Source organism: Ornithorhynchus anatinus, chromosome 4 (assembly GCF_004115215.2).
Source record: "Ornithorhynchus anatinus isolate Pmale09 chromosome 4, mOrnAna1.pri.v4, whole genome shotgun sequence".
Taxonomy (NCBI): Eukaryota; Metazoa; Chordata; class Mammalia; order Monotremata; family Ornithorhynchidae; genus Ornithorhynchus; species Ornithorhynchus anatinus.
This window is the reverse complement of record NC_041731.1, coordinates 131,308,735-131,335,882: the sequence shown is the minus strand read 5'-3', so window position 1 is coordinate 131,335,882 and position 27,148 is coordinate 131,308,735. Positions and strand designations below refer to the sequence as shown.

The window sequence follows — 27,148 nt, the reverse complement described above, 5'->3', positions numbered from 1 at the left end:
TCCCTCCGCTCCTCCTCCCCATCGCCCCGACTCCCTCCCTCCGCTCTACCCCCTTCCCCGCCCCGCGACGCTCGTTCCCGACAGACGGGTTCCCGGCTCGCAACGAGCTTTCGGTCTAGGAGGGGAGGGGACGTTAAGGGAGATCAAGAACACACGCGTACGGCTGTGTGTTCCGAAGACACCTTTATTGCAAACGGCACCTCTCGGTAATAAGGACGATGACGATGACGACGGTACTTGTTAAGCGCTCCCTATGCGCCGGGCACCGTTCTAAGCGCCGGGGTGGATCCAAGCCGATCGGGCCGGACGCAGTCCCTCTCCCACCCGGGGCTCGCGGTCTTAATCGCCATTCGGCAGGAGAGGTCGCCGAGGCGCGGGGCAGTGAAGCGACCGGGCCGAGGTCACACGGGAGACGAGCGGCGGGGCCTGGATTGGAACCCGGGTCCTTCGGACTCCGGGCCTGGGTTCTCTCCACTAGGCCACGCGGTTTCCGCCGCTCTGCGGCGAGCCCCGTAACGCGCTCTTTCCGTAACGTGGCCTGGCGGATAGAGCCCGGTCCTGGGAGTCGGAAGGCCCCGGATTCCAGTCCTGGCCCCGCTACTCATCTGCCGTGCGACCGTGGGCATGGCACTTTACTTCTCCGTGCTTCTTCAGTTCCCGCATCTGTAAAATGGGGATCGAGGCAGCCCCGGGTGGGACGGGGACTGTGTCCAACCCCATTTGCTTGGATCCACCCCAGCGCTTAGTACAGCGCCTGGCACAGAGTAAGCCCTTAACAAATACTAACATTATTCCTCCTTCTCCTTTCCCCCTCCTCTTTTCCTCCTCCATATTTTCTTCTTCCTCCTCCTCCTCCTCCTTCTCTTTTCCTCCTCCTCCTCCTTTCCTCTTTCTCCTCCTCCTTCTTCTCTTTTTCTCCTTTTCCTCCTCCTCCTCCTTTCCTCTTTCTCCTCCTCCTTCTCTTTTTCTCCTTCTCCTCCTCTTCCTCTTTTCCTCCTCCTCCTCTTTCTCCTCCTCCTTTTTCTCTCCTTCTCCTCCTTTCCTCCACCTCCTCCTCATTTTCTTCTTCCTCCTCCTCCTTCTCTTTTCCTCCTCCTCCTCATTTTTCTTCTTCCTCCTCCTCTTCCTTCTCCTCTTTTCCTCCTCCTCCTCTTTCTCCTCCTCCTTCTTTTTCTCCTTCTCCTCCTCCTATTTTCTTTCTCCTCCTCCTTTCCTCCGCCTCCTCATTTTCTTCCTCCTCCTCCTCCATATTTTCTTCTTCCTTCTCCTTTCCTCCTTCTCCTCCTCCTTTTCTTTTCCTCTTCCTCCTCCTCCTCTTTTCCTCCCCCTCCATCTTCTCTTCTCCCTCCTCCTCCTCCTCGTCAAGCGGCCGTCCAGGTGCCCCGAGCTGGGTCCCGTTTCGGGTCCTCCTTCAAGGCCCAGGCCACGGGGCTGAGGTCCCGGGATCCGTGGGCATACGGGCAAGACTCGGCGGGCAGGGGGCAGCCATCCGGGTGATGGAGGAAGAACCAGCACAGGCGGGTCTTGAAGGCGTCGGCGGAGAGTCTGAGCTTGGCTTCCGGACGTCTCTTGGCCGCCGGCTTCCCTTCCCTCCGGTCACGAAGGCGAACCCGGCCCCCAACGACTGCGGTCGGAGACACAACCGAGCGATCGCAACCGATCCATCGACGGGATTCCTTGACCCCGTTAACTACGGGCAGAGCGCCCTACGACTCGGCAGATCCGGGCCCCGCCCGTAACCGGCTCACGGTCGTATTTATCGAGCGCTCACCGTGCGCGCGCTGAGCACCGGAGTAACCGCTTGGGACGGCGCGGGAGAACGGTGAGCGGACACGTCCCCTGCCCGCGACCACCTTTCAGTATAGCGGGGGGGGGGGGAGACGGACTCGAATAGAAATCAATACATGACAAATACGGCCCTAAGTGGTGTGGGGCTGGGGGGGGGGGGGGGAACGAATAAGTAGTTGATAAATTACTTAAATAGTAAATTAATAAGCGTCGACTTGACGCTAGAATCGCTCCCTTAAAGTAAAGAGACTTTTTGCGGGGAGTTGGTCCATTGGGAAGTAGAATATTCGGAAATCAGTCACTTGTACTGAACGCGGGTACAGAGGACCGTACCGAGACACACATGGCCGCGAATGATGATGTGAATCAATCAGTCGAGGGTCCTTATCGCGTGTTAACTACGTGCAGAGCGCTGTACTGAGCGCTTGCAGAGGACAGTAGAACGGAGCCTTCCAGTCCAGTCCAGACCCGAATGGAAAGAAGTGAATCACGGATGTGGACATGAGTGCTCTGGGGGGGAGGAATCTTGATGTGCACATATCGATCGTTCTATTTATTTCTACGAATGCCCGCTTACTTGTTTCGACGGGCACAGATCTATCATTCCATTTATTTATACCAAGGCCCGTTTACTCGTCTGGATGCGTACGTACGTACGATTCTATTTATTTATACCAATGCTTCGACGTATATCTGTATAATCCTATTTATTTCTACGAACGCCCGCTTACTTGTTTCGGCGTGCACAGACCCATCGTTCCACTTATTTATACGACGGCCCGTTTACTCGTCCGGATGCGTACGTTCGTACGATTCTACTTATTTATATCAATGCTTCGATGTATACATGTATAATTCTATCTATTAATACGAATGCCCGCTTACTTGTTTCGACGGGCACAGATCTATGTTTCTACTTATTTATACGAAGGCCCGTTTACTCGTCTGGATGCGTACGTACGTACGATTCTATTTATTTATACCAATGCTTCGACGTATATCTGTATAATCCTATTTATTTATACGAACGCCCGCTTACTTGTTTCGACGGGCACAGACCCACCGCTCCATTTATTTATACGACGGCCCGTTTACTCGTCCGGATGCGTACGTAGGTACGATTCTACTTATTTATATCAATGCTTCGACGTATACGCGTGTAATTCTATCTATTTATACGAATGCCCGTTTACTTGTTTCGACGTGCACAGATCTATAATTCCATTTATTTACAGGCGGGCCCGTTTACTCGTCACGATGCGTATATAGCTATGACTCTATTCGTTTACACCGATGCCCGGTTGCTCGTTTCGACGCCCGTCTTCCCCTCTTCCAGACCGCAAGCCCGGTGCGGGCGGGGACGGTCTCTCTGACTTGCCGTAGTGTACTCTCATTCCGTCGCATTTACTGAGCGCTTACTGTGCGCAGGGCGCTCTACTAAGCGCTTGGAAACTACAATTGGGCAACGGACAGAGACCATCCCCGCCCAGCGACGGGCTCGCGGCCCAGAAGGCGGAGACAGCCAGCGAGACGAGCGGACGGGCACCGGTACCGTCGAAATAGATGAGTACAATGATAGACGTGGGCGCGTCGCTAATAAAACAGAGCGATGAAGACGTACAAAGCGAGCGCTCGGTAAATACGACCGAAGGAAGGGACGGACGAGAGCGGCGGACGGCGGAGCCGCAGGGGTGGGAGAAGAGGAGAGGAGGGCTTAGTCGGGGAGGGCCTCCCGGAGGAGACGGGTCTCACCTTCAAATACCTGATGATTGTTCTTGAGCAGCGTCTGAAGGCCTCCGCACTCGCTCTTCAGCCTCCGCAGAGTCGCTCGGTCCAACCGCCCGGCGACGGCCGCCAACGGAAGGCTCTCTGCGGCCAAAAGAGGAATTCGCCACGGGGCGGGTTCGACGCCGGGGGCCCCCCCCCCCTCCCCCCAAAAGAAACCGCCGCGCGCTAGGCGGCAGGAGGGAGGCCGACGAGCCATCGAGCGACGCGTCGTGTTTACGGAGCGCTCCTCGGGGGCCGGGCGCTGTGCCGGGAGGTTGGGAGAGGGCTGGGCGACAGGGTCGGCAGACGCGTGATGCGTAATAGCCATAATGGTAACGGTATTTGCGAAGCGCTTACCGTGGGCCAGGCACCGTCCTGAGCGCCGGGGCTCGGTGGCAAGAGCCCGGGTTTGGGAGTCGGAGGTCGTGGGTTCCGATCTCGGCTCCGCCACCCGCCGGGAGGTGTGACTCGTCCGAGTTCACGCGGCGGAGGCAGGGGCGGGGTTTATCGGAGCCTTTCTGAGGGCCCATCTCCTCCAGGAAGCCTTCCCTGACCGCGCCCTCCTTTCCTCTTCTCCCTCTCCCTTCTGCGTCGCCCTGACTCGCTCCCTTCACTCACCCCCCCCCCCCCCCCCCATCCTGGCCCCGCACCGCTTACGCCCAGATCCGGCATTTATCGATTTCTATGCATCTCCGTCTCCCCGTCTCGAGACTGTAAACCCGTTAGGGGCAGGGAATGTGCCTCTTCAAAGCAGGAAAGAGCCCGGGCCCGGGGGTCGGGAGGTCCCGGGTTCTAATCCCGCCTCCCCCCAGACAGCCCGGCTCAGTGGAATGAGCCCGGGCTTGGGAGTCTGAGGTCAAGGGTTCGAATACTGGCTCTGCCCCTCGTCAGCTGTGTGACCGTGGGCAAGTCACTTCACTTCTCTGGGCCTCGGTTACCTGGTCTGTAAAAATGGGGATTGACCGGGAGCCTCCCGTGGGACGGCCCGATCGCCCTCTATCTCCCCCGGCGCTTAGAGCGGCGCTCCGCGCACGGTAAGCGCTTAACGAATACCGACGTTATCGTCGCTGACCGTCTACTACGGGACCGCGGGCAAGCCACGTCTCCGCGCCTCGGTTCCCTCATCCGGAAAAAGGGGATGAAGACCGCGAGCCCCACGTGGGACGACCCGGTGACCTCGCGTCCACCCCGGCGCTCGGAACGGCGCCGGGCCCACCGCGAGCGCTCCACCGATAGCGGCGACTATAATCAAGCGAGGCCCGGAAGGAGGCGGCCGGCCCCCGCCCCCGAGCGCGGGCTCTCACCTCCTCGATCCCAGGTGTCGGAAGGGCCCGGGCCGGAGGGCTCCCGGGGGGCCGGCTCCCGGCCCAGCAGCAGGCCGGCCACGCGCAGGACCACCTCGTCCACCCACTCCCGCGGGAGCGAGGAACAGTTGCGGACGCGCTCCGTCTTCTCCCTGGGCCGGAACCCGGGGGCCCAGGCGGCGGGGGCGGGCCGGGGCCGCGGGGGGACCGGAGCCGGCGGGGGGCGGCGGCGGCCTCGGAGGTAGCGGGCCCGGGCCCCGTCCGCCGCCTCTTCCTCCGACGGCGGGTAGGTGCGCGAGCGGCCGACGAGGCAGACCTGGACGGAGGACGGCAAGAGGACGTGAGGCGGGGGCGGGCGGCCCGAGCCCCCCCCGTTCGCCGCTCCGCGCTCGATGAAGGGCGACGACCGACCGGGGTATCCGTCGGGCGCTTACGACGCGGCGGGCACGGCGCCGGGGGGGGGGGGGGGGGGGGGGGGGGATCCGGGCCGACGGCGTCGGACACGGTCCCTGTCCCGCCTGGGGCTGTCGGGCTCCGTCCCCGTTTTCCGGAGGAGGGAACCGAGGCCCACGGAAGTCCGCGGCTGAACCCTCTTCTCCCCCCTCTCCCTCCGCTCCTCCCCCTCTCCCGTCCCACCCCGTCGGCGCCGTACTCGTCGGCTCCACCGCGTCCATCTTCGTCACCCTATCTATTCTGTCCGTGAGATGTACGTCGCCTCGATTCCATTCGGTCGCTATTGCTTCCGTGAGCCGCCCGTCCCCTCGATTCTCTTTATCGCCACTGTTTTCGTCCGTCCGTCTCCCCCGATCGGACCGTGAGCCCGTCAGTGGGCGGGGACCGTCTCTAGCCGTTACCCATCTGTCCGTTCCCGAGCGCTCAGTCCGGTGCTCCGCGCGTGGGAAGCGCTCAATAGATACCACCGGGAGTGACTTTCGATCCTATTTCACCCCGTTTGCTTGCATCCACCCAGGCGCGGGGTACGTTCATTCGTCCATTCGCTCCTTCTCCTTGAGCGCCGTGCGCAGAGCGCCGTACTGAGCGCTCAGGTCACAAGGGGCGGGGCCGGGATCAGAACCCACGAGCTTCCGACTGCCAGGCCCGGGCTCTATCCCCCAGGAAAGGCCGCTAAAATATTTTATCCTTCAGGTAAGGAGCTGAAACCCAACAGTCGGTCAGATCCCGCGACCCTCCGGCTGGAACGCGGCTCGACTCTCCGTCGTCCCGATCCTCGACGGAGACGGGGGCAGAGCGGCCTCCGCCCTCAGTGCCGTGTCACTCGTCCTCCGGGTGACCCTGGGCAAGTCGCTTCGCTTCTCTTAGAGAAGCAGCGTGGCTCAGTGGAAAGAGCCCGGGCTCGGGAGTCAGGGGTCATGGGTTCGAATCCCCGCCCCGCCACTCGGCAGCTGGGTGACTGCGGGCAGGTCTCTTCGCTTCTCTGCGCCCCGGTTCCCTCATCTGGAAAGCGGGGATTAACTGGGAGCCTCACGGGGGACGACCCGATGACCCCGCGCCTCCCCCGGCGCTTGGAGCGGCGCTCCGCACACAGTAGGCGCTTGACGAATTCCCGACGTCGGCAACTTCTCTGTGCCTCGGTTACCTCATCCGTACGGATGGGGATTCAAAGCTGTGAGCCCCGCGTGGGACCATCTGGCTACCCCGTATCTTCCCCAGCGCTTAGAACAGCGCTCCGCACGTAGCGGGCGCCTAACGGATGCCGACGTTATCGTCGTCATTACTGTCGTTCTCCGGGCCTCGGTCCCCTCGTCCGGAAAACGGGGACCGGGACCGTGAGCCCCGCGAGGGCCGGCCCGATGCCTCCGGCGTCTCCCCCGGCCCTCAGAACAGCGCTTGGCACCAAGTAAGAGTTTGGCGAACCCCGCCACTTCGGCGCGGCTCGGTGGAAAGGGCCCGGGCTCGGGAGTCAGGGGTCACGGGTTCCAACTCCGGCCCCGCCGCCCGTCAGCCGGGTGACCTCGGGCAAGTCGCTTCGCTTCTCGGCGCCTCGGTTCCCTCATCCGTTAAAACGGGGATGAAGACCGCGAGCCCCACGGGGGGGGGGGGGGGCGACCCGATCGCCTCGCATCTACCCCGGCGCTCACAACGGCGCCCGGGCCCACGGCGAGCGCTTAACAAACGCCGACGTCGTCACCGTCACCTCATCGCCCCGGACGCCCTAACGGGACCGCCGCTTCCGACCCGAAGCGGAAACCGGGGGGTCCGACCGGCCCGTGGCGGATTCACCCTCTTCGTGGAGGGGATCCGGAGGCGGTCCTCGTCCACCCGGAACCCGCACTCGACGCCGACCTCCGTGACGAAATCGAGGTACTCTCGGTACTGGCTCTTCCGACTCTGTCTCCGGCCGAACTTCCCCACGAAATCAAAGAAGCAGCAGGGCAGGACGAAGTAGCGGCAGCTGTAGGAGGACCTGGGAGGACGGAGTCCGGGATCCCCGTTAAAACCGGCCGTTCGGGAACCCTCCCTCTTTAACGGTGACGACCACGATGCCCGTACGCCTTAAGCGCCCGCTGTGTGTCGAGCGCTGTTTCGAGCAGCGGGGAAGATACGAGGCCACCGGGGAACTGAGGCCCGGAGAAGCGACTTACCCGAGGTCAAGACGGCTGACGGAGCCGGGATCAGAACCCGTGACCCCTGGCTCCCAAGCCCGGGCTCTCGCCACGAAGCCGTGCCGCCAACTGCCCTCGGGTAAGTCGCTTCTCTGGGCCTCAGTTCCCTCATCTGGAAAACGGGGATGAAGCCCGGGAGCCCCGCAGGGGACGACCTGGCGGCCCTGTATCCTCCCCGGTGCTTAAAACGGTGCCTGACACACGGTGAGCGCTTAAGACGTACCGTCATCGTCGGGCTCTTGCCGCTAAGCCGGGCCGCCAACTGGCCCGCACGGAATTAACGGCAGGACTTGGCCGAGCGGCGCGGTGCGGCCGGCGGAGCCCGGGCCCGGGTTCTCCTCCCGGGCTTCTAAGCGCTGCGGGCGACACAGGGGAATCGGGTCGTCCCACGCGGGGCTCACGGTCTTCATCCCCATTTGACAGATGAGGGGAACTGAGGCCCAGGGAAGGGAAGCGACTCGCCCGCGGTCACCCGGCCGACAAGTGGCGGGGCTGGGATTCGAACTCACGACCCCTGGCTCCAAAGCCCGGGCCCTTCCCACCGAGCCACTCTCCAAGCGCTTAGTACAGCGCTCCGCACACAGTAAGCGCTCAGTAAATTCTATCGAATGAATGAACGTTTCTTAAGTGCTTACTATGTGCCAGGCACCGTTCTAGGCACCGAGGTAGATGGAAGGCGATCAGGTTGTTACCCCAGGTGGGGCTCAGGGTCTTAGTCCCCATTTTACAGACGAGGTCACCGAGGCCCAGAGAAAAATGATGGTATCTGTTACGCGCTCACTATGCGCAAAGCGCTGCTCTGAGCGCTGGGGGGGGGGGGGGGGGGGATACAAGGTCAAAAGGTGGTCCCACGTGGGGCTCACGGTCTTCATCCCCAGTTGACAGATGAGGTCACTGAGGCCCAGAGAAGTGAAGTGACTTGGCCAAAGTCACCCAGCCGACGAGCGGCGGAGCCGGCATTCGAACCCACGACCTCTGACTCCCAAGCCCGGGCCCCTTCCCCTGAGCCCCGCTGCTTCTCCAAGTGACGCGACCCGCCCGGTCACCCAGCTGACGAGCGGCGGAGCCGGGAGCAGAACCCACGGCCCCCCGACTCCCGGGCCCGGGTTCCTTGCGCTGGGCCGTGCCCCTTCTCCAACCGACTGATGGCATTCATCGAACAGTTCCCGAGCGCGGAGCGCTGGAATGAGCGCCGGGAGAGGACACCGCGGCAGAGGAGAAGCCCGGATTTGACGCGGCCACGTGAGCCGAAGCTAAGCCGACGGAGCGGGGGCCCCGGTCGCCTTGGGCCTCGGAAACCGAAAACCGGCGGCCTGGCGGTTAGAGCGCCGGTCTGAGGGTCGGAGGATGCGGGTTCCAATCCCGGCCCCGCCCCTCGTCTGCCGTGTCGCCTCGGGCGAGTCGCTTCCCTTCTCTATGCCTCGGTCCCCTCGTCTGTAAAATGGGGAGACCGGGCGCCCCGCGGCGGACGGGGACCGTATCCAACCCCGTCTGCTTGTTCCCACCCCGGCGCTTGGTGAGTTCGTTCATCCACTCGATCGTATTTACTGAGCGCTCACCGGAGCGCTGTACCAAGCACTCGGGCGAGTAAAATCCGGCAACCGATAGAGACGACCCCTGACCGACGCAAGGGTCACGGTCGAGAACTGTCGACCCATGATAGTGTCGGTACCCGTCAAGCGCTTACTATGCGCAGAGCGCTGTTCTAAGCGCCGGGGGAGATAGAGCATGATCACGTTGTCCCACGTGAGGCTCACGGTCTTCATCCCCATTTTCCAGATGAGGTCACTGAGGCACAGTCACCCAGCTGACGAGTGGCAGAGCTGAGCCCGCCAGTGGGCAGGGATCGTCTCTCTCTGTTGCCGAACTGTCCCATCTCAAGCGCTCAGTACAGTGCTCTGCACACAGTAAGCGCTCAGTGATCAGGACCGAATGAATGCAAGGGGGGGGGGGGGAGACGGAAGAGAAGACAAAACAAGTAGCCAGGCAGTACGGTGCCTGGCACTTAGCGCCTCACAGATACCGCCCTCAACGTGAGAATTATCACAGTTCTCATTTCTAGGGAAAGTCTGACGCTTTCAAAATCGAAAACACTGGCATGGACAAACTGTCCTTTTTTCTTTTTGTCCCTTTGAGGACACGATCCTGGGGTCCTCACGTTAAGTGCTTAGAGGAGCACTTTCTCGTGAATTTTGATCTTTCGGCCGGTGGATCTTTTTGGAAAGACCATCCCGTAAAAATCCCACAGAGAAAGGCCTTCCCAAGCCGGGCCTCCCCACCGCCCCTGGACCTGCCTGGCAGCGATCACGGGGATCCAGGGGGTGAGTTCGTCGGAATGGTTTCCGATCAGCCAGTCGACATCTGGAAACAAGGAACTGTCGTTCGGCACGATGGCACATTCCTTGAGGGGGGGAAAAAAAACAGACAACCCCAGAACCGAAAAAGAAATCACATCGGTTAACTCTCGTCTGAAGCACCGGGAGGAGGAGCCACGTCCGTATCCTAAAACTAATGCCGAACGTCTTCGATAGTTCTTTTTTTTTTACGATGGTATTTGCTCGGGGAAGCAGAGTGACCCAGTGGGGAGAGCCCTGCCCGGGGCATCGGACGGACCCGGGTTCTAATCCCGACTCCGCCCTCCGTCCGCAGCGTGACCTCGGCCCGCTCACGTCACCTCTCCGCGCCTCGGCTCCCCCCCGTGTAAAATGGGGATAAAAAAGACGGCGAGCCCCGCGCGGGACAGGGACCGCGATCGACCTGATTTGCTTGTCCGCCCCCCCCCCCCCCGGCCCGTCCGGGGGGCTTAGTACGGTGCCTGGCACACAGTAAGCGTTTAACGGACACCACGGTTATCGGCGCAAGGGAGAGGAGGCGGCAATCTCGCGGTCCCCGGCGCACGACAGTATTAGTGACTGTGGCGCTTGTTAAGAGCTTACTACGCGCCGGGATACAAGCAGATAGGATCGGACCCGGTCCCTGACCCACAGCAGGCTCACGGCCTCGATCGCCATTTTGCAGATGAGGGAACTGAGGAAGAGAGAGATGAAGTGACTTGCCCAAGGTCACACAGCTGACGAGTGGAGGAGCTGGGATTAGAACCCAGGACCTTCTGCCACCCAGACCCACGCGGTATCCTCCCTGCCACGATCCCTTGCGCTCGTTCCCAAGGAGGATTGTGGACCGGTCAAATTTCTCTCTCTTTTTTTAAATCCATTTTTCCATTTATGGCATTTGTTAGGCACTTACTGCGTGACGACGACGATGGCATCTGTCAAGCACTTACGATGAGCAAAGCACTGTTGTAAGCGCTGGGGAGGACACGAGGTGATCGGGTCGTCCCACGTGGGGCTCACGGTCTTCGTCCCCATTTGACAGATGGGCTAACCGAGGCCCAGAGAAGCGAAGTGACTCGCCCGCAGTCCCACAGCTGACAAGCGGCCGGGCGGGGGTTAGAGCCCATGATCTCTGACTCCCAGGCCCGGGCTCTTTCCGCTGAGCCACGCTGCTTCTCCAAGGTGCCAGGCGCTGTACTAAACGCCGGGGGAAATATCAGCCGATCAGGTTGGGCGAAGAGCAGCGGAGCAGCGGCGCGGTTCAGCGGAAAGAGCCCGGGCTTGGGAGTCGGGGGGTGTGAGTTCTGATTCCGGCTCGGCCGCTTGTCAGCTCTGTGGCTTTGGGCAAGACGTTTAATAATGATATGAACGGCGTTGGCTATCGACAATCGTTATTACGGCGTTCGTTATGTCGTTGATGACGATGACGATGATAATTACGGGATTTGTTAAGTGCTGTCCTAGGGGCTCGGGTGGACACAGGGTCATGAGACTGCCCCACGTGGAGCTCACGGTCTTCATCCCCGTTTTCCAGACGAGGGAACCGAGCCACAGAGAAGTGAAGCGCCTTGCCCGAGGTCACGCAGTAGACAAGCGGCGGAGCCGGGACTAGAACCCGCGACCTCCGACTCCCAAGCCCGGGCTCTTTCCACTAAACTCTTTACTACGTGCCAAGCGCTGGCCGAGCGCTGACTTCTCCGTGCCTCGGTTCCCTCATCTGTCAAATGGGGATTAAGCCTGCGAGCCCCACCCGGGCCGGCCCGACCACCTCGTCTATCGCCCCCGGCGCTTAGAACGGTGCTTGGCGCGCAGTAGCCGCTTAACAGATGCCAGCATCGTCGTCGGTATGATCATTATCACCCCAGAGCTTATTCATTCATCGCATAGTACTTATGGAGCGCTTACTACGCGCAGAGCACCGTACTGAGCGCTTGGAACGGACCAATGGGCAACGGATAGAGACGGTCCCCGCCCTCCGACGGGCTCACGGTCTGATCGGGGGAGACGGGCGGACGAGAACGATGGCGAGGCGTAGGATCGAGGGGACGAACGGCTGCAGGGAGTGCCCGACGGATACCCTGACGACGGTGACGGTGACATTCAGAATATCCCGCCAACAGATTCCCGCGCGTTCAACGACTGACCCAACACCAAGATCCCCCGCCACGGTCCTACCTCTAAGTGAGTCTGAGGCCCATACGTAGCCCAGATTTTGCGTCTCCTGACGTCAATCCCTTTCCCCGGATGCTGAGGTGGCGGGATCCGAAAGAAGAAAGAGCCGCGGATCAGTTCGGCCGGTCATTCGATGAGCTAAATTCGCGATGGATTCTCTAAAGCGTGAGCTCTGGGGGAATTCAGTCGGCGGCGGCGCCGAGACCGGAGGCTGGCTGAGGGCAGGGAATGACGACGGTATCCGTCAAGCGCTCGCTACGGGCCCAGCGCTGTTCTGAGCCCTGGGGGAGATACCAGGTAATCGGGTCGCCCCACGTGGGGCTCCCGGTCTTCATCCCCATTTGACAGAGGAGGGGACTGAGGCCCAGAGAAGTAGCCCGATTCTATTCATTGCCGTCGTCCTCGTCCGCCCGTCTCCCCCCGATTAGACCGTGAGCCCGGCAGAGGGCGGGGACTGTCTCTGTTACCCATCTGTCCATTCCAAGCGCTCAGTACGGTGCTCTGCACATAGTAAGCGGTCAACAGACACTATCGAATGAAGTGACTTGCCCAAAGCCACACAGCCGGATAAGCGGCGGAGCCGGGGTCGGAACCCACGACCTCCGCCCCCCCGGGGCCCGGGCTCTTTCCACTGAGCCACGCTCTTCCCTAAGGAGCGTGTCTGTTTACTGGACTCTCCCAAGGGCACGGGAGAGTGCTCGGCACGTAGTAAGCTCTCAGTAAATACGACCGGATGATTGAGCGGCTTCCCCGCCCACGACGAGCTTACGTCCGAAGTTTCGGCTCACGTCAGTCGATGGCGGTCGGGGAGCGCTTGCCGCGTGCGGAGCTTTTGGGCGAGTACAAGACGACGGAATGTTTCCCGCCCACGAGGAGCGTACCGTCTGAAAAGGGGAGAAGGCGTTAACGTAAATGAATTACGGATACGGGCGGTAAGTGCCGTGCGGCTGAGGGCGGGGTGGAAACCGAGGGCCCAAACTAAGCGCCCAGCTGACGCGGAGGGAAAAGCCAGCAGGGGAAAACGGGATCTAATCGGGGAAGTTCCGTAGGTTTCGGATGCCGTTCGGAACCGGCGAACTTTTCGACCGGATTTTGACACCGCGGGCCTACGATCTACGGAGACGACGTCTCCCGAAGCCCGCCACGGGGGTCTCGTCCTTTTAAGCCATTTCATTTTTCACGAATTCGTTCATCCAATAGTATCTGAGCGCTTACTCCGTGCGGAGCACTGCACTAAGCGCTTGGAATATACCATTCGGCCACAGACAGAGACAATCCAATGACGGGCTCGCGGTCTAATCGGGGGAGACGGACGGACAAGAACAGGACGACATCACCACGGTAAATAGAATCGAGGGGATGGGCACCTCATTCGCCAAAGAAACAGGGAATTCCGAGCGGGGGCCTCGCTTTCTTATTTCCAACTGACACTCCTTGGAATCTCTGGGAAATTCCCCGATTTCACCTTCGCCGCCAGCGGGGAAGGTCGGACGCGGCCGCGGCCTCACCACCGTCACCCTCATCAAAGCCGAAGGTTGCAAATCGCTCGACGTCCACCCGGGAGGCGGTAACGATCTGTCAGGGGCTTCCTAAAACTCCACCGGAAAATGGGCATTTACCCCTTCGCTGTTTAAGATATGAACGAGGAGACCGTTTCCACATCCCAAGTCGACGAAGGACTGTTTCTCCGTCAGCTGCCTCTCCGCTCTTTCGTCTTCCCAGAGAACCTGAACCGAGACGGATCGAAAACAAACCCAAAAAGATCCAGTTGATTTTATTTTCATTCTTTCCGTGAAGGCGGCAAGGAAGTTGGATGACGTCGTGGCTCAGTGGCAAGAGCCCGGGCCGGGGAGTCAGAGGTCGTGGGTTCTAATCCCGGCTCCGCCCCCCCCCCGTCCGCTGGGTGACTTTGGGCCGGTCACTTCACTGCTCTGCGCCTCAGTGACCTCATCTGGAAAATGGGGGTGAAGACCGTGAGCCCCACGTGGGACGACCCGATTCCCCTATGTCTACCCCGGCGCTTAGAACGGTGCTCGGCACATAGTGAGCGCTTAACAGATACCAACGTTATTATTATTATTATTATTATTGCCCAAGGTTACCCAGCAGACTAGCGAGTTCTAAAAACCTGTGAGCCCCACGTGGGACAACCCGATCACCTTGTATCCCCCGGCGCTTAGAACGGTGCTTTGCACATAGGAAGCGCTTAACAAATACCACAGTCTAATCCCGGTTGCCCGGGGCCCTTTCCGCTAGGCCGGGCCGGGACGGGGGAGGACGGGAAAAGATCTTCCTTCGGGCCGCCGCTTCAACCGCCGCCGGGAAATTCCTCACCAGGAGGTAGGCGGCGATGGCGACGTCTTCGAACACAAACTTTTGCGGATCGGTCACTTCGGGCCACACCTGAGGGCGAAAGCGGATGAGCCGGACCCGAAATTCCTCCCCGCCGCCTCTCGGGCCGCGGAGTCGCCTCCGACCCGCGGCGACGCCACGGACGCGTCTCTCCCAGCAGGTCCCGCTCGCCGTCCGCCATCGCTCCGGGGGCGGAGCCGCAGAGTTTTCTGGGGGAAAGACGCGGCCGTGGGGGACCGCGGTGGACTCGGGTCTCCGCCCTCGACTCTCTCCCGGGCCGCCGCCGCCCGGCACGGGGGAGTCGATGGCCTGCCGCTCGCTGGCCGCCGGGCAAGCCAAAAATCCACTCATTCATTCGACAGTATTGACCGGGCGCTTACTATGTGCAGAGCACCGGACCGGGCGCTTGGAACGGACAAATCGGTAACAGACAGAGACGGTCCCCGCCCTCTGACGGGCTCACGGTCTGATCGGGGGAGACGGACGGACGAGGACGACGGCGATAAACAGAGCTGTGCGACCGTGGGCAAGTCGCTTCACCTCTCGGGGCCTCAGTTACCTCGTCTGGAACATGGGGACAAAGACCGTGAGCCCCACGTGGGACGACCCGATGCCCCTGCGTCTACCCCAGCGCTTAGAACGGTGCTCGGCACATAGCGAGCGCGTAACAGATACCAACATTATTATTATTATTATTATTATTATTACAAGACCGTGAGCCCCACGTGGGACGACCCGATTCCCGTGCCTTCCCCAGCGCTTAGAACGGTGCTCTGCACATAGCGAGCGCTTAACAAATACCGACATCATTATTAATCAAGGGGAAGAACATCTCATTAAAGCGACGGCAAATAAACAGAACCAGGGCGACGAACGTCTCGTTAACCAAACGAACAGGGCGATGAAGATACGTTCGGTCGAGCGGACGAGTACGGGGCCGAGGGGACGGGGGAGGGGGAGGGGGAGAGGGTTTAGCTGCGGAGAGGTGAAGGGGGGGTAGGGGGAGCGGAGGGAAAAAGGGGAGCTCGAGGGCCCGGACGGACCCCGGCTTCACTCTCCCTCCCGTAGCCGAGCCGATTAGAGGACGGGAGACCCTCCGGGCGCCGCCCCGACCGGCGCTCTACCCGCCCGGCCCCCCGCCTCCCGCCCTCCCCGACGATTACCTTGGCGATACCTCTGTATCTGTCTTTGAGCTCCCGGTAGAGGCGAGTGTACCTCAGGACCGGGACGAGGGAAAGGGCGCTCTTAAACTCCCCGGCGTCGGTGCGGACGGACCACTCGGCCAGCTTGCCCAGCAGCTCGGTCCCCAGCCACCGCGGCTCCCGCCGCCCAACTCCGGACGCCTCCCAGCTTTCCGGCGGGGACGTGAAGACCGAGATGCACCTTGAGCGGGCAGACCGGGGCGATGATAACCGTTAGGGCGTTTCCCGAAGCGCTTACCGGGTGCGGAGCACCGTCCGCGGCGCTGGGGGAGATACCGGGGCATCAGGTTGATGATGATAACCATCACGGGGCTGCTTAAGCGCTTACCGGGCGCGGGGCCCCGTTCCCGGCACTGGGGGAGATACGAGGTCATCGGGTTAATAACGACAATGATGACGACAGTAACCATCACGGTGCTTCTTAAGCGCTTACTGGTCGCGCGGCGCCGTTCTCGGCGCTGGGGGGGGGGGGGACGAGGCGAGCAGGGTAACGCTAAGAATGACGACGGCATCTGTTAAGCGCTTACTACGTGCCGAGCACTGCTCTCGGCGCTGGGGAGACACGGGGTCATCGGGTGGATAATAATAATGACGATGATACGCGTTAAGCGCTTACTACGTGCAGAGCACCGTTCTAAGCGCGGGGGGGGGGGGGCGGATACAGGGTCATCGGGTTGCCCGTTATCTGTTAACAGGTTATCCGTTGCCGACCTGTTCATCCCAAGCGCTTAGTACGGTGCTCTGCACATAGTAAGCGCTCAGTAAATACTGCTGAATGAGCGAATGAAAGGTTAATCGGGTTTCGTTCTGTTCCCTTTGGATCTGCCGTCGGCCTCCCCCGTTTAGACTGCGAGCCCGTCGTTGGGCAGGGATTTTCTCTATCCGTCGCCCGACTCTACGTTCCGAGCGCTTAGTCCGGCGCACATAGTAAGCGCTCAATAAATACTACCGAATGAATGAACAGAAGACCGCGAGCCCCATGGGGGACGGGGACTGCATCTCCCCCAGCGCTCAGAACGGAGTCTGGCACACAGCAAGCCCTTAGCGAGGACCACGGATCATCATTACTCCTGCTGTTATTAACGCCCGAGCCCTCCCGAGTTGCACGAGAGACAAGGATCGACCGCGACCGAAAGCGGGGTCCCCTCCGAGATCCTCACCAGTCCTCGCCTTCGACGTGCCGAAGCCGGATTTGATAAATGCCGCTTTCCTTAACCTTGAAATCCCCTCCGTCGCCTTCTTCCAAGGGAAAAAAGGTCACGGTTCCACTGGAGAAATCTGAGGAAAAGAAAAGGAAACCCGAAGGGAAAAAAGGGATGCCTCTCTACTGGTTTCGCTTTTGTCCGTCCGTCTCCCCCTTCTAGTCTGTGAGCCCGTCGCTGGGCGGGAATTATCTCTATCTCTTGCCGAACTGTACTCTCCGAGCGCTTAGGACCGTGCTCTGCACGCAGTGAGCGCTCAAGAAACACAACGGAATGAATATTAATATTTTATATATTGAGATCCGCCTCCCCCTCCAGACTGTCAGCTCGCTGCAGGCAGGGAATGGGGCCCTTGAGCGTTCCACTGGACTCTCCCGAGCGCTTAGAACGGTGCTTTGCACACGGTAACGACAAGAGTACGAATAAGCACTAATACTTATGAGAAGCAGCGGGGCTCGGTGGAACCAGCCCGGGCTTGGGAGTCAGAGGTCACGGGTTCGAATCCCGCCTCTGCCACTTGTCAGCAGGGTGACCGTGGGCAAGTCACTGCGCTCCTCCGGGCCTCAGTGACCTCGTCTGTCAAATGGGGATGAAGACCGTGAGCCTCACGCGGGACGACCCGATGACCCCGCACCTCCCCCAGCGCTCGGAACGGTGCTCGGCACACAGTAAGCGCTTAACAAGCGCCAACACCGTCATCATGAGAAACAACGTGGCTTAGCGGCAAGAGCCCGGGCTTGGGAGTCAGAGGTCATGGGTTCCGATCCCGGCTCCGCCAACCGTTAGCTGTGTGACTTTGGGCAAGTCACTTCACTTCTCTGGGCCTCAGTTCCCTCAACTGGAAAATGGGAATTACAACGGTGAGCCCCGGGGGGGGGGGGGGGGCAACCCGATTCATCCATTCATTCATTCCGTCCTATTTATTGAGCACTTACTGTGTGCAGAGCACTGTACTAAGTGCTTGGAAAGTACGATTCAGCCGCGGAGCACCTGGTTACTTTGTATCTACCTCAGCGCTTAGAAGAGTGCTTGGCACATAGTAAGCGCTGAACAGATGCCATCGTTATTATTATGGTTATTACGCCATGTGGGCAGAGGGTCGTGCTAAGTGTTAAATACCCCCGTGCTCCGCACGGGGGAAGCGCTCGGTGGTACGAACGGACAGCGCTTGGCAGAAGGTAGGTGCTTAACAAATACCATCGTCCGTGGCGCTGTGGCAAGAGCCAGAGGACATGGGTTCTGATCCTGGCTCCGCCGCTGGTCAGCCGTGTGACTCTGGGCAAGTCACTTCACTGGACCTCAGTCCCCTCATCTGGAAAATGGGGACGAAGCCCGAGAGCCCCACGGGGGGACAACATGATGACCTTGTAGAATAATGATGTTGGTATTTGTTAAGCGCTCACTATGTGCCGAGCACTGTTCTAAGCGCTGGGGTAAATACAGGGCGATCAGGTTGTCCCACGTGAGGCTCACAGTCTTTATCCCCATCTTACAGATGAGGGAGCTGAGGCACGGAGAAGTCTAGTGACTTGGCCAAAGTCACACAGCTGGGCAGGGGTGGGGTCAGGATTCGAACCCATGACCTCTGACTCCCCAGCCCGGGCTCTTTCCACTGAGCCAAGCTGCTTCCCTAATAATGATAATAATGATAACCGCTGGGGGCTGCGAATGAATGAGTGAATGAATGAGTGCGTGAATGAGGGAGGGAATGAATGAGGGAGGGAGGGAGTGAATGAGAGTACACGAATGAGTGAATGAATGAGGGCGTGAGTTAATTACTGAGTGCATGAATGAGTTAATGAATGAGGGAGTGAGCGAATGAACGAGCGAATGAATGAGTGAATGGATGAGTGAATGGGTCAGTGGGTGAGTGAATGAATGAGTGAATGAATGAATGAATGAGTGTATGAGTGAGTGAATGAATGAGCGATTGAATGAGTGAGTGAATAAATGAGGGAATGAGTGAGTGAATGGGCGAGTGAATGAATGAGTGAATAATAACGTTGGTATTTGTTAAGCGCTCACTATGTGCCGAGCACCGTTCTAAGCGCTGGGGTAGACACAGGGGAATCAGGTTGTCCCACGTGGGGCTCACGGTCTTCATCCCCATTTTACAGATGACGGAACTGAGGCACAGAGAAGTGAAGTGACTCGCCCACAGTCACACAGCCGACGAGTGGCAGAGCCGGGATTCGAACTCATGAGCCCTGACTCCAAAGCCCGTGCTCTTTCCACTGCGCCACGCTGCTTCTCCAATAAATGAGTGAATAAATGAGTGAGTGAGTGAATGAGTGCGTGAGTGCATGAATGAATGAGGGAGTGAGTGAATGAGTGAGTGAATGAATGAGTGCATGAATGAATGAATAGGAGTGAGGGAGTGAGGGAATGAGTGAATGAATAAATGAGTGAGGGAATGAGTGAATGAATGAGTGAATAAATGAGTGAATGAGTGCGTGAGTGCATGAGTGAGTGCATGAATGAATGAGGGAGTGAGTGAGTGAATGAGTGAGTGAATGAATGAGTGAATAAAGGAGTGCATAAATGAATGAATGAGGGAGTGAGTGAATGAACAAATGAGTGAGGGAATGAGGGAATGAATGAGTGAATAAATGAGTGAGTGAATGAATGCATGCATGAGTGAATGAGGGAGTGAATGAATAAATGAGTGAATGAATGAGTGAATAAATGAGAGTGAATGAATGAATGAGGGAGTGAATGTGAGTGAATGAATAGCTGAGAAGCAGCGTGGCGCAGTGGAAAGAGCACGGGCTTTGGAGTCAGGGCTCATGAGTTCGAATCCCAGCTCTGCCACTTGTCAGCTGTGTGACTGTGGGCAAGTCACTTAACTTCTCTGTGCCTCAGTTCCCTCACCTGTAAAATGGGGATTAAGACTGTGAGCCCCACGTGGGACAACCTGATTCCCCTGTGTCTACCCCAGCGCTTAGAACAGTGCTCTGCACATAGTAAGCGCTTAAAAAATACCAACATTATTATGAGTGAGGGAATGAGTGAATAAATGAGAGTGAATGAATGAATGAGGGAGTGAATGAGTGAATGAATAAATGAGTGAATGAATGAGTGAATGAATGAGTGAATAAATGAGAGTGAATGAATGAATGAGGGAGTGAATGTGTGAGTGAATGAATAGATGAGTGAGGGAATGAGTGAATAAATGAGAGTGAATGAATGAATGAGGGAGTGAATGAGTGAATGAATAAATGAGTGAGGGAATTAGTGAATGAATGAGTGAATAAATGAGTGAATGAGTGTGTGAGTGCATGAGTGAGGGCATGAATGAATGAGGGAGTGAGGGAGTGAATGAATGAGTGAATGAATGAGTGAGGGAATGAGTGCATGAACGAATGCATGAATGAATGAATGAGGGAGGGAGGGAATGAGTGAGTGGGCGCTCGCCCCCCCCCCGCCCCTCCCCCCCGCCCCCGGCGTTACCCCTGACGACGAGATGCGGTCCCGACTCCGGCCGGGCCTTGGGCAGGAGGGTGCGCAGGGTCACGTGGGGCGGCGGGGCGGCGCCTGCGCACCAGGCCCCGGGCGGGGCGCCCTCGTCGCCCCTGGCGACGGCCCCGGGCAACGCCGCTCCGCGCAGGCGCGGGCCCCGCCCCCCGACCGCCTCCAGGGCGGCGCCGCGCAGGCGCCGGTCGACCAGCTGGGGGCGCTCCAGCCACAGCCGCACCGCCGTCCAGAAGCCTCGCGGGAGGTGCGAGCCCGCGGCCTTCACCGGCGCCGACCCCGCCGGCACCAGCTCCGGCAGCGGCAGCTCCGGGATCAGGTCCGCCCCCGGGTCCCCGCCCGGCCCCGCCATCCCGGCTCCGCCGCCGCCGCCGCCCCCCGGCCCGCGCGCCGACCGCGGGGCCGATGCCGTCGCGCGGCGCAGACGCGGTCCCCGTTGGGCCCCCGCGGGGAGGCCGGGCGATGACGTGGCGCGCCGTCGCGGGGGGGGGGGGGAGATGACGTCGGGCGGCGCAGGCGCAGACCCCGACTTGACCCCACGGGGAGGCCGGGCGATGACGCGGCGCGCCGTCGCGGGAGCGGTGACGTCACAGGGCGCAGGCGCAGACCCCGATTTGACCCCACGGGGAGTCCGGGCGGTGACGTCACAGGGCGCAGGCGCAGTCCCGATTTGTCCCCTCCCCTCCCCCCCCCCAGGCGGAGGGCGTTCAGTTAGTCCTTCCCGTGGGCGGGGCGCTGTGCTGAGCGCCGGCCCGGATCCAGGAATGAATGTGGCGTCGGGCGCGGCCCCTGAACCTCCTCACGGCCTCCGTCCCCATTTAACTGAGGGGGGGGAGACTGAGGCCCAGCGTAAGGGAAGAAGGGCCCGGCCCAAGGTCACCCAGCAGGCAGCCAGGCCTATTTACTGAGCGCCTCCTGGGTGCAGAGCACTGCGCGGAGCCATCGGGAAAGTACAGGGAAAGGCCACGTGTCTGCTGGGTCGCCCTGGGCCAGCCCCTCCCCAGCGTGTCTCAGGGGAAAGAGCCCGGGCTTGGGAGTCAGAGGTCATGAGTTCGAATCCCGACTCTGCCACTCGTCAGCCGGGGGACTGTGGGCGAGTCGCTTGACTTCTCTGGGCCTCGGTTCCCTCATCTGTCAAATGGGGATGTAGCCCGTGAGCCCCAGGCGGGACGACCCGTTGACCCCGTATCTCCCCCGGCGCTTAGAACGGTGCTGGGCACCTAGTGAGCGCTTCGCGGATACCAACGTTATCATCATCATGACTGCGGGGAAGTGTGACGTAGTGAGAAGAGCTTGGAAGTCAGAAGGTCATGGGTTCCAATCCCGGCTCTGCCACTCGTCTGCTGTGTGACCTTGAGCCAGTCACTTCGCTCCTCCGGGCCTCACTTGCCTCATCTGGAAGATGGGGACTGAGACTGTGGGCCCCACGTGGGACAGGGACCGTGTCCAACCCGCTTTGCATGGATAATAATAACGATAATAATGACGTTGGTATTTGTTAAGCGCTCACTACGTGCCGAGCACCGTTCTAAGCGCCGGGGTAGACGGAGGGGAATCGGGTGGTCCCACGTGGGGCTCACGGTCTTCATCCCCATTTTCCAGATGAGGGAACTGAGGCCCAGAGAAGTCAAGCGACTCGCCCACGGTCACGCGGCCGACGAGCGGCAGAGCTGGGATTCGAACTCACGAGCCCTGACTCCAAAGCCCGTGCTCTTTCCACTGAGCCGCGCTGCTCCTCTGGATCCGCCCCGGCGCTTCGTACGGTGACCCGCACATAGCTGAGCGCTTAACAAATCCCATCCTCCTTGTTATTCATGCCCATTTTACAGATGAGGGAACTGAGGCCCAGCGAAGCGAATAAGAACAATATGCCGGTGTCTTGAGTGCTTACTCTGTGCCAAACACTCCTCTAAGCACCGGGGGAGATAGAAGCCCAACAGGTTGTCCCACTTGGGTCCCACGGCCTTAATCCCCATTTTAAATGAATAAAATGGTATCTGTTAAGCGCCCGCTATGCGCAAAGCGCCGTTCTGAGTGCCGGGGGATACGGGGCGATCACGTTGTCCCACGGGGGGCTCACAGTCCTCATCCCCATTTGACAGAGGAGGGAACCGAGGCCCAGAGAAGCGAAGTGAGTGGCCCGAAGTCACCCAGCTGGCAAGCGGCGGAGCCGGGATTCGAACCCACGACCTCCGACTCCCAAGCCCGGGCTCTTGCCACGGAGCCGCGCTGCCTCTCTGACCGTGAGCCCCTCGTTGGGCCGGGGTCGTCTCTGTCCGTTGCCCAATCATACATCCCAAGCGCTTAACGCAGTGCTCTGCGCCCAGTAAGCGCTCGGTAAATACGACTGAATGAACGGATGAATATTTGTTAAGCGCCGTTCCAAGCGCCGGGGGCGGATCCGAGGCGATCGGGCCGTCCCCCGTGGGGCTCACGGCCTTAATCCCCATTTCCCAGATGAGGTCACTGAGGCCCAGAGACGCGACGTGACCCGCCCGAGGTCACCCAGCCGACGAGCGGCGGGGCCGGGATTAGAACCCGGGTCCTTCTGATGCTCTACCCACCTGGCCGTTCTCAGAAGGAGCGGGGCCTAGGGGCAGGAGCCCGGGCTTGGGGGTCCGAGGTCCCGGGTTCTAATCCCGGCCCCGCCGCTCGTCGGCCGGGCGACCGGGGGCGAGTCGCTTCCCTTCTCTGGGCCTCAGTCGCCTCATCCGGCCAATGGGGAGGAAGACCGTGAGCCTCGCGTGGGACGACCCGATTCCCCCGTGTCTCCCCCAGCGCTTAGAAGGGCGCCCCGCAGATACCAACGTCGTGACTGTGCGGGATGGGCCGCGTCCAACACCGACTCCCTCGCGTCCACCCCGGCGCTGGGCCGAGGGCCCGCGCTCGACCCCCGTTCTTATCATTAGCGGGGGCTAAGGGCAGGCTTTTGACTTTTTTCCCATTTTCTTCAGTCTCCTCCGCCCCTCCCCGACGGCCCCCGCGCCGCCGCCCGGCGCCCCCGGCGTCCTGCTGCCCGATTTTCCGCGGGGTGCCCTGGACGGCTGCCGGCGGCGGGCCTCCTTCCCCTGGCGGGAGATGGCCCCGTTCCTGGAGGACGAGGACGACGTCCTCCGCTTTAAGGTGAGCGTCTCCGGCCCCTTCCCCCTCCCGCCCCTTTCCGGGGCCGGCGCGTCCTCGCACCCGTGGCCGGCGACCGCGGAGCGACCCCACCCCGTGCCCGGCGCGCGGTGGGCGCTTAACGGACGCCGCGAGCGACGTGGCCGGCGTGGTTGAGTCACCTCGCCTCTCCGGGCCTCGGTCACCTCGTCTTCGTCGCGGGGGTTGAGCCCGCGAGCCCCGCGCGGGGCGGGGGTGGGCGTCCGACCCGATTTGCCCGTCTCCGCCCGGCGCTCAGGACGGGGCCTGGCACGGAGGAAGCGCTTTAACAGATGCTATCGAGACGGAGTCGCATATTAGAATCATCGCTGCCGTACGTTGACGTGCAGTCGTTACCGTAGACTGATATATCAGAGAGTAACAGCGTGGCTCAGGGGAAAGAGCCCGGCCGTGGGTTCGAATCCCGGCTCCGCCGCTTGTCGGCTGGGTGACTTTGGGCGAGTCGCTTCTCTGGGCCTCAGTGACCTCATCTGTCAAATGGGGATGAGGACCGTGAGCCCCCACGGGGGACGACCCGATCACCTTGCGTCCTCCCCGGCTCTCAGAACGGGGCCGGGCACCTCGTAAGCGCTCAACGGACGGCGGCGGCGTTATTAGTATGAGTATTATGCGCTGACACCGTTCTGAGTGCCGGGGTAGATGCGAACCAATCAGGCCGGCCGAAGTCCCTGTCCCCCCCCGGGGCTCACGGTCTCACGTCCCATTTTACGGATGAGGTGACCGGGGCCCAGAGAAGCGAAGCGACTCGGCCGGGGTCTCCCCGCAGACACGTACGGGGAGCCGGGATTAGAACCCACCACCTTCCGACTCCCGGACCCGGGCTCCGGCCGCTGGGCTACGCTGCTTCCCCGCTTTCTAGTAACGACGAAAATAACGATAATGACGTTCCGGGGACCGTGCCGAGCGCTGGAGTTGAACGAAGACCGTCAGGTCGAACCCCAGCCGGGTCCCTCTCCCGCACGGAGCTCCCTTCCTGATCCCCGTTCGACGGAGGAGATCCCGGAGGCCCGGAGGAGGGAAACGACCTGTCCAAGGTCACACCGGAGACGGGCGGCAGAGCCGGGGTTAGAACCCGGGTCCCCCGACTCCCAGGCCCGGGCTCTACCCGCTGGGCCCTGCTGCTTCTCCGCTTTTTAATACCGACGATGAGGAGGACGACAGTGTGCCCGGCGGCGGACTGGGCGCTGGGGTGGATCTAAGCGAATGGGGTTGGGCACGGTCCCTGTCCCGGCCTCAGATCCCCATTTTCCGGATGAGGTGACCGAGGCCCAGAGAAGCGAAGTGACCGCCCCAGAGTCACCCGGCCGACGGGTGGGGGAGCCGGGGTCGGAGCCCGCGACCTCCGACTCCCGATCCCGGGGCTCCGTTCCACTCCGCCACGGCTCGGCGGGAAGGGGCCGGGCTCGGGGGCCGCGGGTTCGGATCCCGGCCCCGCCGCTCGTCAGCTGTGCGACCGCGGGCGAGTCGCTCCGTCTCTCCGTGCCTCGGTTCCCTCACCTGGAAGACGGGGATGAAGGCGGGGAGCCTCAGGCGGGACGACCTGCGCAGCCCGCTTCTCCCCCGGCGCTTAGAACGGTGCTCCGCGCATGGTGAGCGCTTACCAGACCCCACCATTGTCGGTATCGTTAACGCCGTGTCCGCCCGCGCGTCCGTCCGTCCGTCCGTCCGTCCGTCCCCTGTAGCGGAGGATCTTCGGCGCCTCGGAAAACGACCCCCTTTTCGCTCACCGTCCCTCGGAGGGCGACCTGCCCCTGGAGGAGTCGCGGGAGCTGACCGTTCCTCCGCTGTAAGAGACTCTTCGAGTACGACTTTTTGAGCGTCCAGGACCTGCTGGAGAAGCCGCTGAAAATCCTCGCCTTCATCAGTTGCCTGGGAATGTACGACTGGTCCCTGGCGGCCAAGTTTTTCCTCAACTCTTTTGCAAGTACGCCGCGCGGACCAGCGTCCTCGGGGGTTTTGAAGTGATGGTGATAGTGACGGTGTTTATTAAGCACGTAACAATAATGACGTCGGTGTCCGTTAAGCGCTCATTACGTGCCGAGCGCCGTTCTAAGCGCCGGGGGAGGTCCGGGGTCATCGGGCCGTCCCGCGTGGGACTCGACGGTCTTCGGCCCCGTTTTCCAGACGAGGGAACCGAGGCACCGAGAAGTGAAGCGACCGGCCCGCGGTCACACAGCTGACGGGCCGGCGGAGCCGGGCCCTGCGCCGAGCGCTACGCCCGGGGATGGAGTGATAATAATGATGATAATAATAACGATGTTGGTGTTTGTCAAGCGCCTACTATGTGCCGAGCACCGTTCTAAGCGCTGGGGGAGACGCAGGCTCCTCGGGTCGCCCCGCGTGAGGCTCACACTTAATCCCCATTGGACAGATGAGGGAACTGAGGCCCAGAGAGGTGGAGTGACTCGCCCCCAGTCCCCCAGCTGACGAGCGGCAGAGCCGGGATTCGAACTCATGACCTCCGACTCCCAAGCCCGGGCTCTTTCCACTGAGCCCCGCTGCTTCGCAGGAGTAGGAGGAAGAAAGTCGTCACGTGCTTTCTGTGTGCCGAGCACCGTCCTAAGTACCGGGGTAAATGCGAAGCGGTCGGGTCAGACGCGGCCCCACTTTGCGTTGGTATTGATCGAGCGCCTACTGTGTGCAGAGCACTGTGCTGAGCGCCGGGGGAGAGTACAAGACAACGATGAACGGACAGTTTCACCCCCCCCCCCCCGCCCACAGCGAGCAACGGATCCCCGGGACACGGAGGCCCAGAGACGTCCGGTGACTTGCCCGAGGTCACAGAGCGGACAGGCGGCGGGGCCGGGATTAGAACCCGGGTCCCGCGGCTCCGCATTCGCCGACCGGCGGACCGGTTCCCTCTCCCACTCCCTCTCAGAGGCATCCGGAACTGATTCGGAAGATCTTAGCGACGGAGGCGAGCGGAGATATCGTCGGCGGCTGACTTGGCTCCGATTTAGCCGCGCGTTCGGGCCGGCCGTGTTTATGGAGCGCTTACCGTGCGCGGAGCACCGTAGCCAGCGCCGGGGAGAGGACGGTACGCTGGGCGCTCAATGAATCCCGATGATGTGTAGGAGGGGGGTCGGGTTTAATCCCCAATCTCACAGGGGAGGCGACCGAGGCCAAGGAAGTGGAGCGACTTGCCCGAGCGGCGGGGCCGGGATCGGAACCCATGACCCCGGCCCCCGGGCCCGGGCGCCCCCGCTCGCAGTAAATACGGTCGAATCCGGGGAAGGCCGATTTCTCTTCCGGAACCTTTCGGTTTTCGGTCGGCCTGCCCTGCCCCTGACCCACCGGTCGTACCTGTCGGGCGCCGACCGTGTGCCGAGCACCGTACCGAACGCCCGGAAAAGGATTTCGGTCGGAGCTGTCGGGCACGGCGCCGGACGCCCGGGTGGGTCCCGGGTCGCCGGCCGCGTTCCCTGCCCGCGCCGGGCGGCCAGTCTAGAGGCCCCGGAGACCCTCTGCTTCGACCTTCCGGTTTTGAGCTGCTCTGCCCCGAACCTGACCTACTGACGGAGCGCTTACCGTGCGCTTAGCGCTGTACTGAGCGCTTGGGAGAGGACACTAGAACGGAGTGGGTAGAGGCGTTCCCCGCCCACAACCAGCTGCCGGTCTAGAGGGGCTGAAGCCCCTCGGCTTGAACCTTTCAGGTGTTTGGCTGCTCGGCCCTCCCCCCTCTCCTTGCCCCCCGAGATTCGGGGCAGCTTTTCCCTCACCCCCTTTGATTTGGGGCTTTTTCCTCCCCCTCTGTTTGCCCCCCCAGATTTTTGG

General features: G+C 61.0%; 2 protein-coding genes across 2 annotated transcripts in view; one reads left to right on the top strand and one right to left on the bottom strand.

Moving 5' to 3' along the window:
- Positions 1-1,287: 1,287 nt before the first annotated feature.
- TRMT44 (tRNA methyltransferase 44 homolog) lies at positions 1,288-20,567 on the bottom strand. Its single transcript, XM_039911951.1, has 11 exons — positions 20,195-20,567; positions 16,703-16,820; positions 15,504-15,723; positions 14,323-14,391; positions 13,608-13,715; positions 11,992-12,063; positions 9,778-9,884; positions 7,101-7,284; positions 4,860-5,175; positions 3,541-3,657; positions 1,288-1,624 (listed from the first exon to the last, which is right to left on the bottom strand). The coding sequence occupies exons 1-11, from the start codon at positions 20,565-20,567 to the stop codon at positions 1,362-1,364; spliced, it is 1,947 nt and encodes a 648-aa protein (XP_039767885.1). The 3' UTR covers positions 1,288-1,361.
- Positions 20,568-23,293: 2,726 nt separating this feature from the next.
- ACOX3 (acyl-CoA oxidase 3, pristanoyl) overlaps positions 23,294-27,148 on the top strand; it is a 28,632-nt gene continuing 24,777 nt past the window's right edge. Inside the window, 4 exon segments of the mRNA XM_039911980.1 lie at positions 23,294-23,338; positions 25,057-25,149; positions 25,151-25,336; positions 26,322-26,411. Coding sequence (XP_039767914.1) covers positions 23,294-23,338; positions 25,057-25,149; positions 25,151-25,336; positions 26,322-26,411 — 414 coding nt within the window.

Excerpts from the sequence above, each read along its gene's own strand:
- TRMT44 (XM_039911951.1), bottom strand. The coding sequence starts at position 20,567 with ATGGCGGGGCCGGGCGGGGACCCGGGGGCGGACCTGATCCCGGAGCTG. Across the intron at positions 14,392-15,503 it reads GATACAGAGGTATCGCCAAG|GTGTGGCCCGAAGTGACCGA; the intron begins GTAATCGTCGGG and ends TTTCGCCCTCAG. Across the intron at positions 12,064-13,607 it reads ATATCTTAAACAGCGAAGGG|CATCCGGGGAAAGGGATTGA; the intron begins GTAAATGCCCAT and ends CCGCCACCTCAG.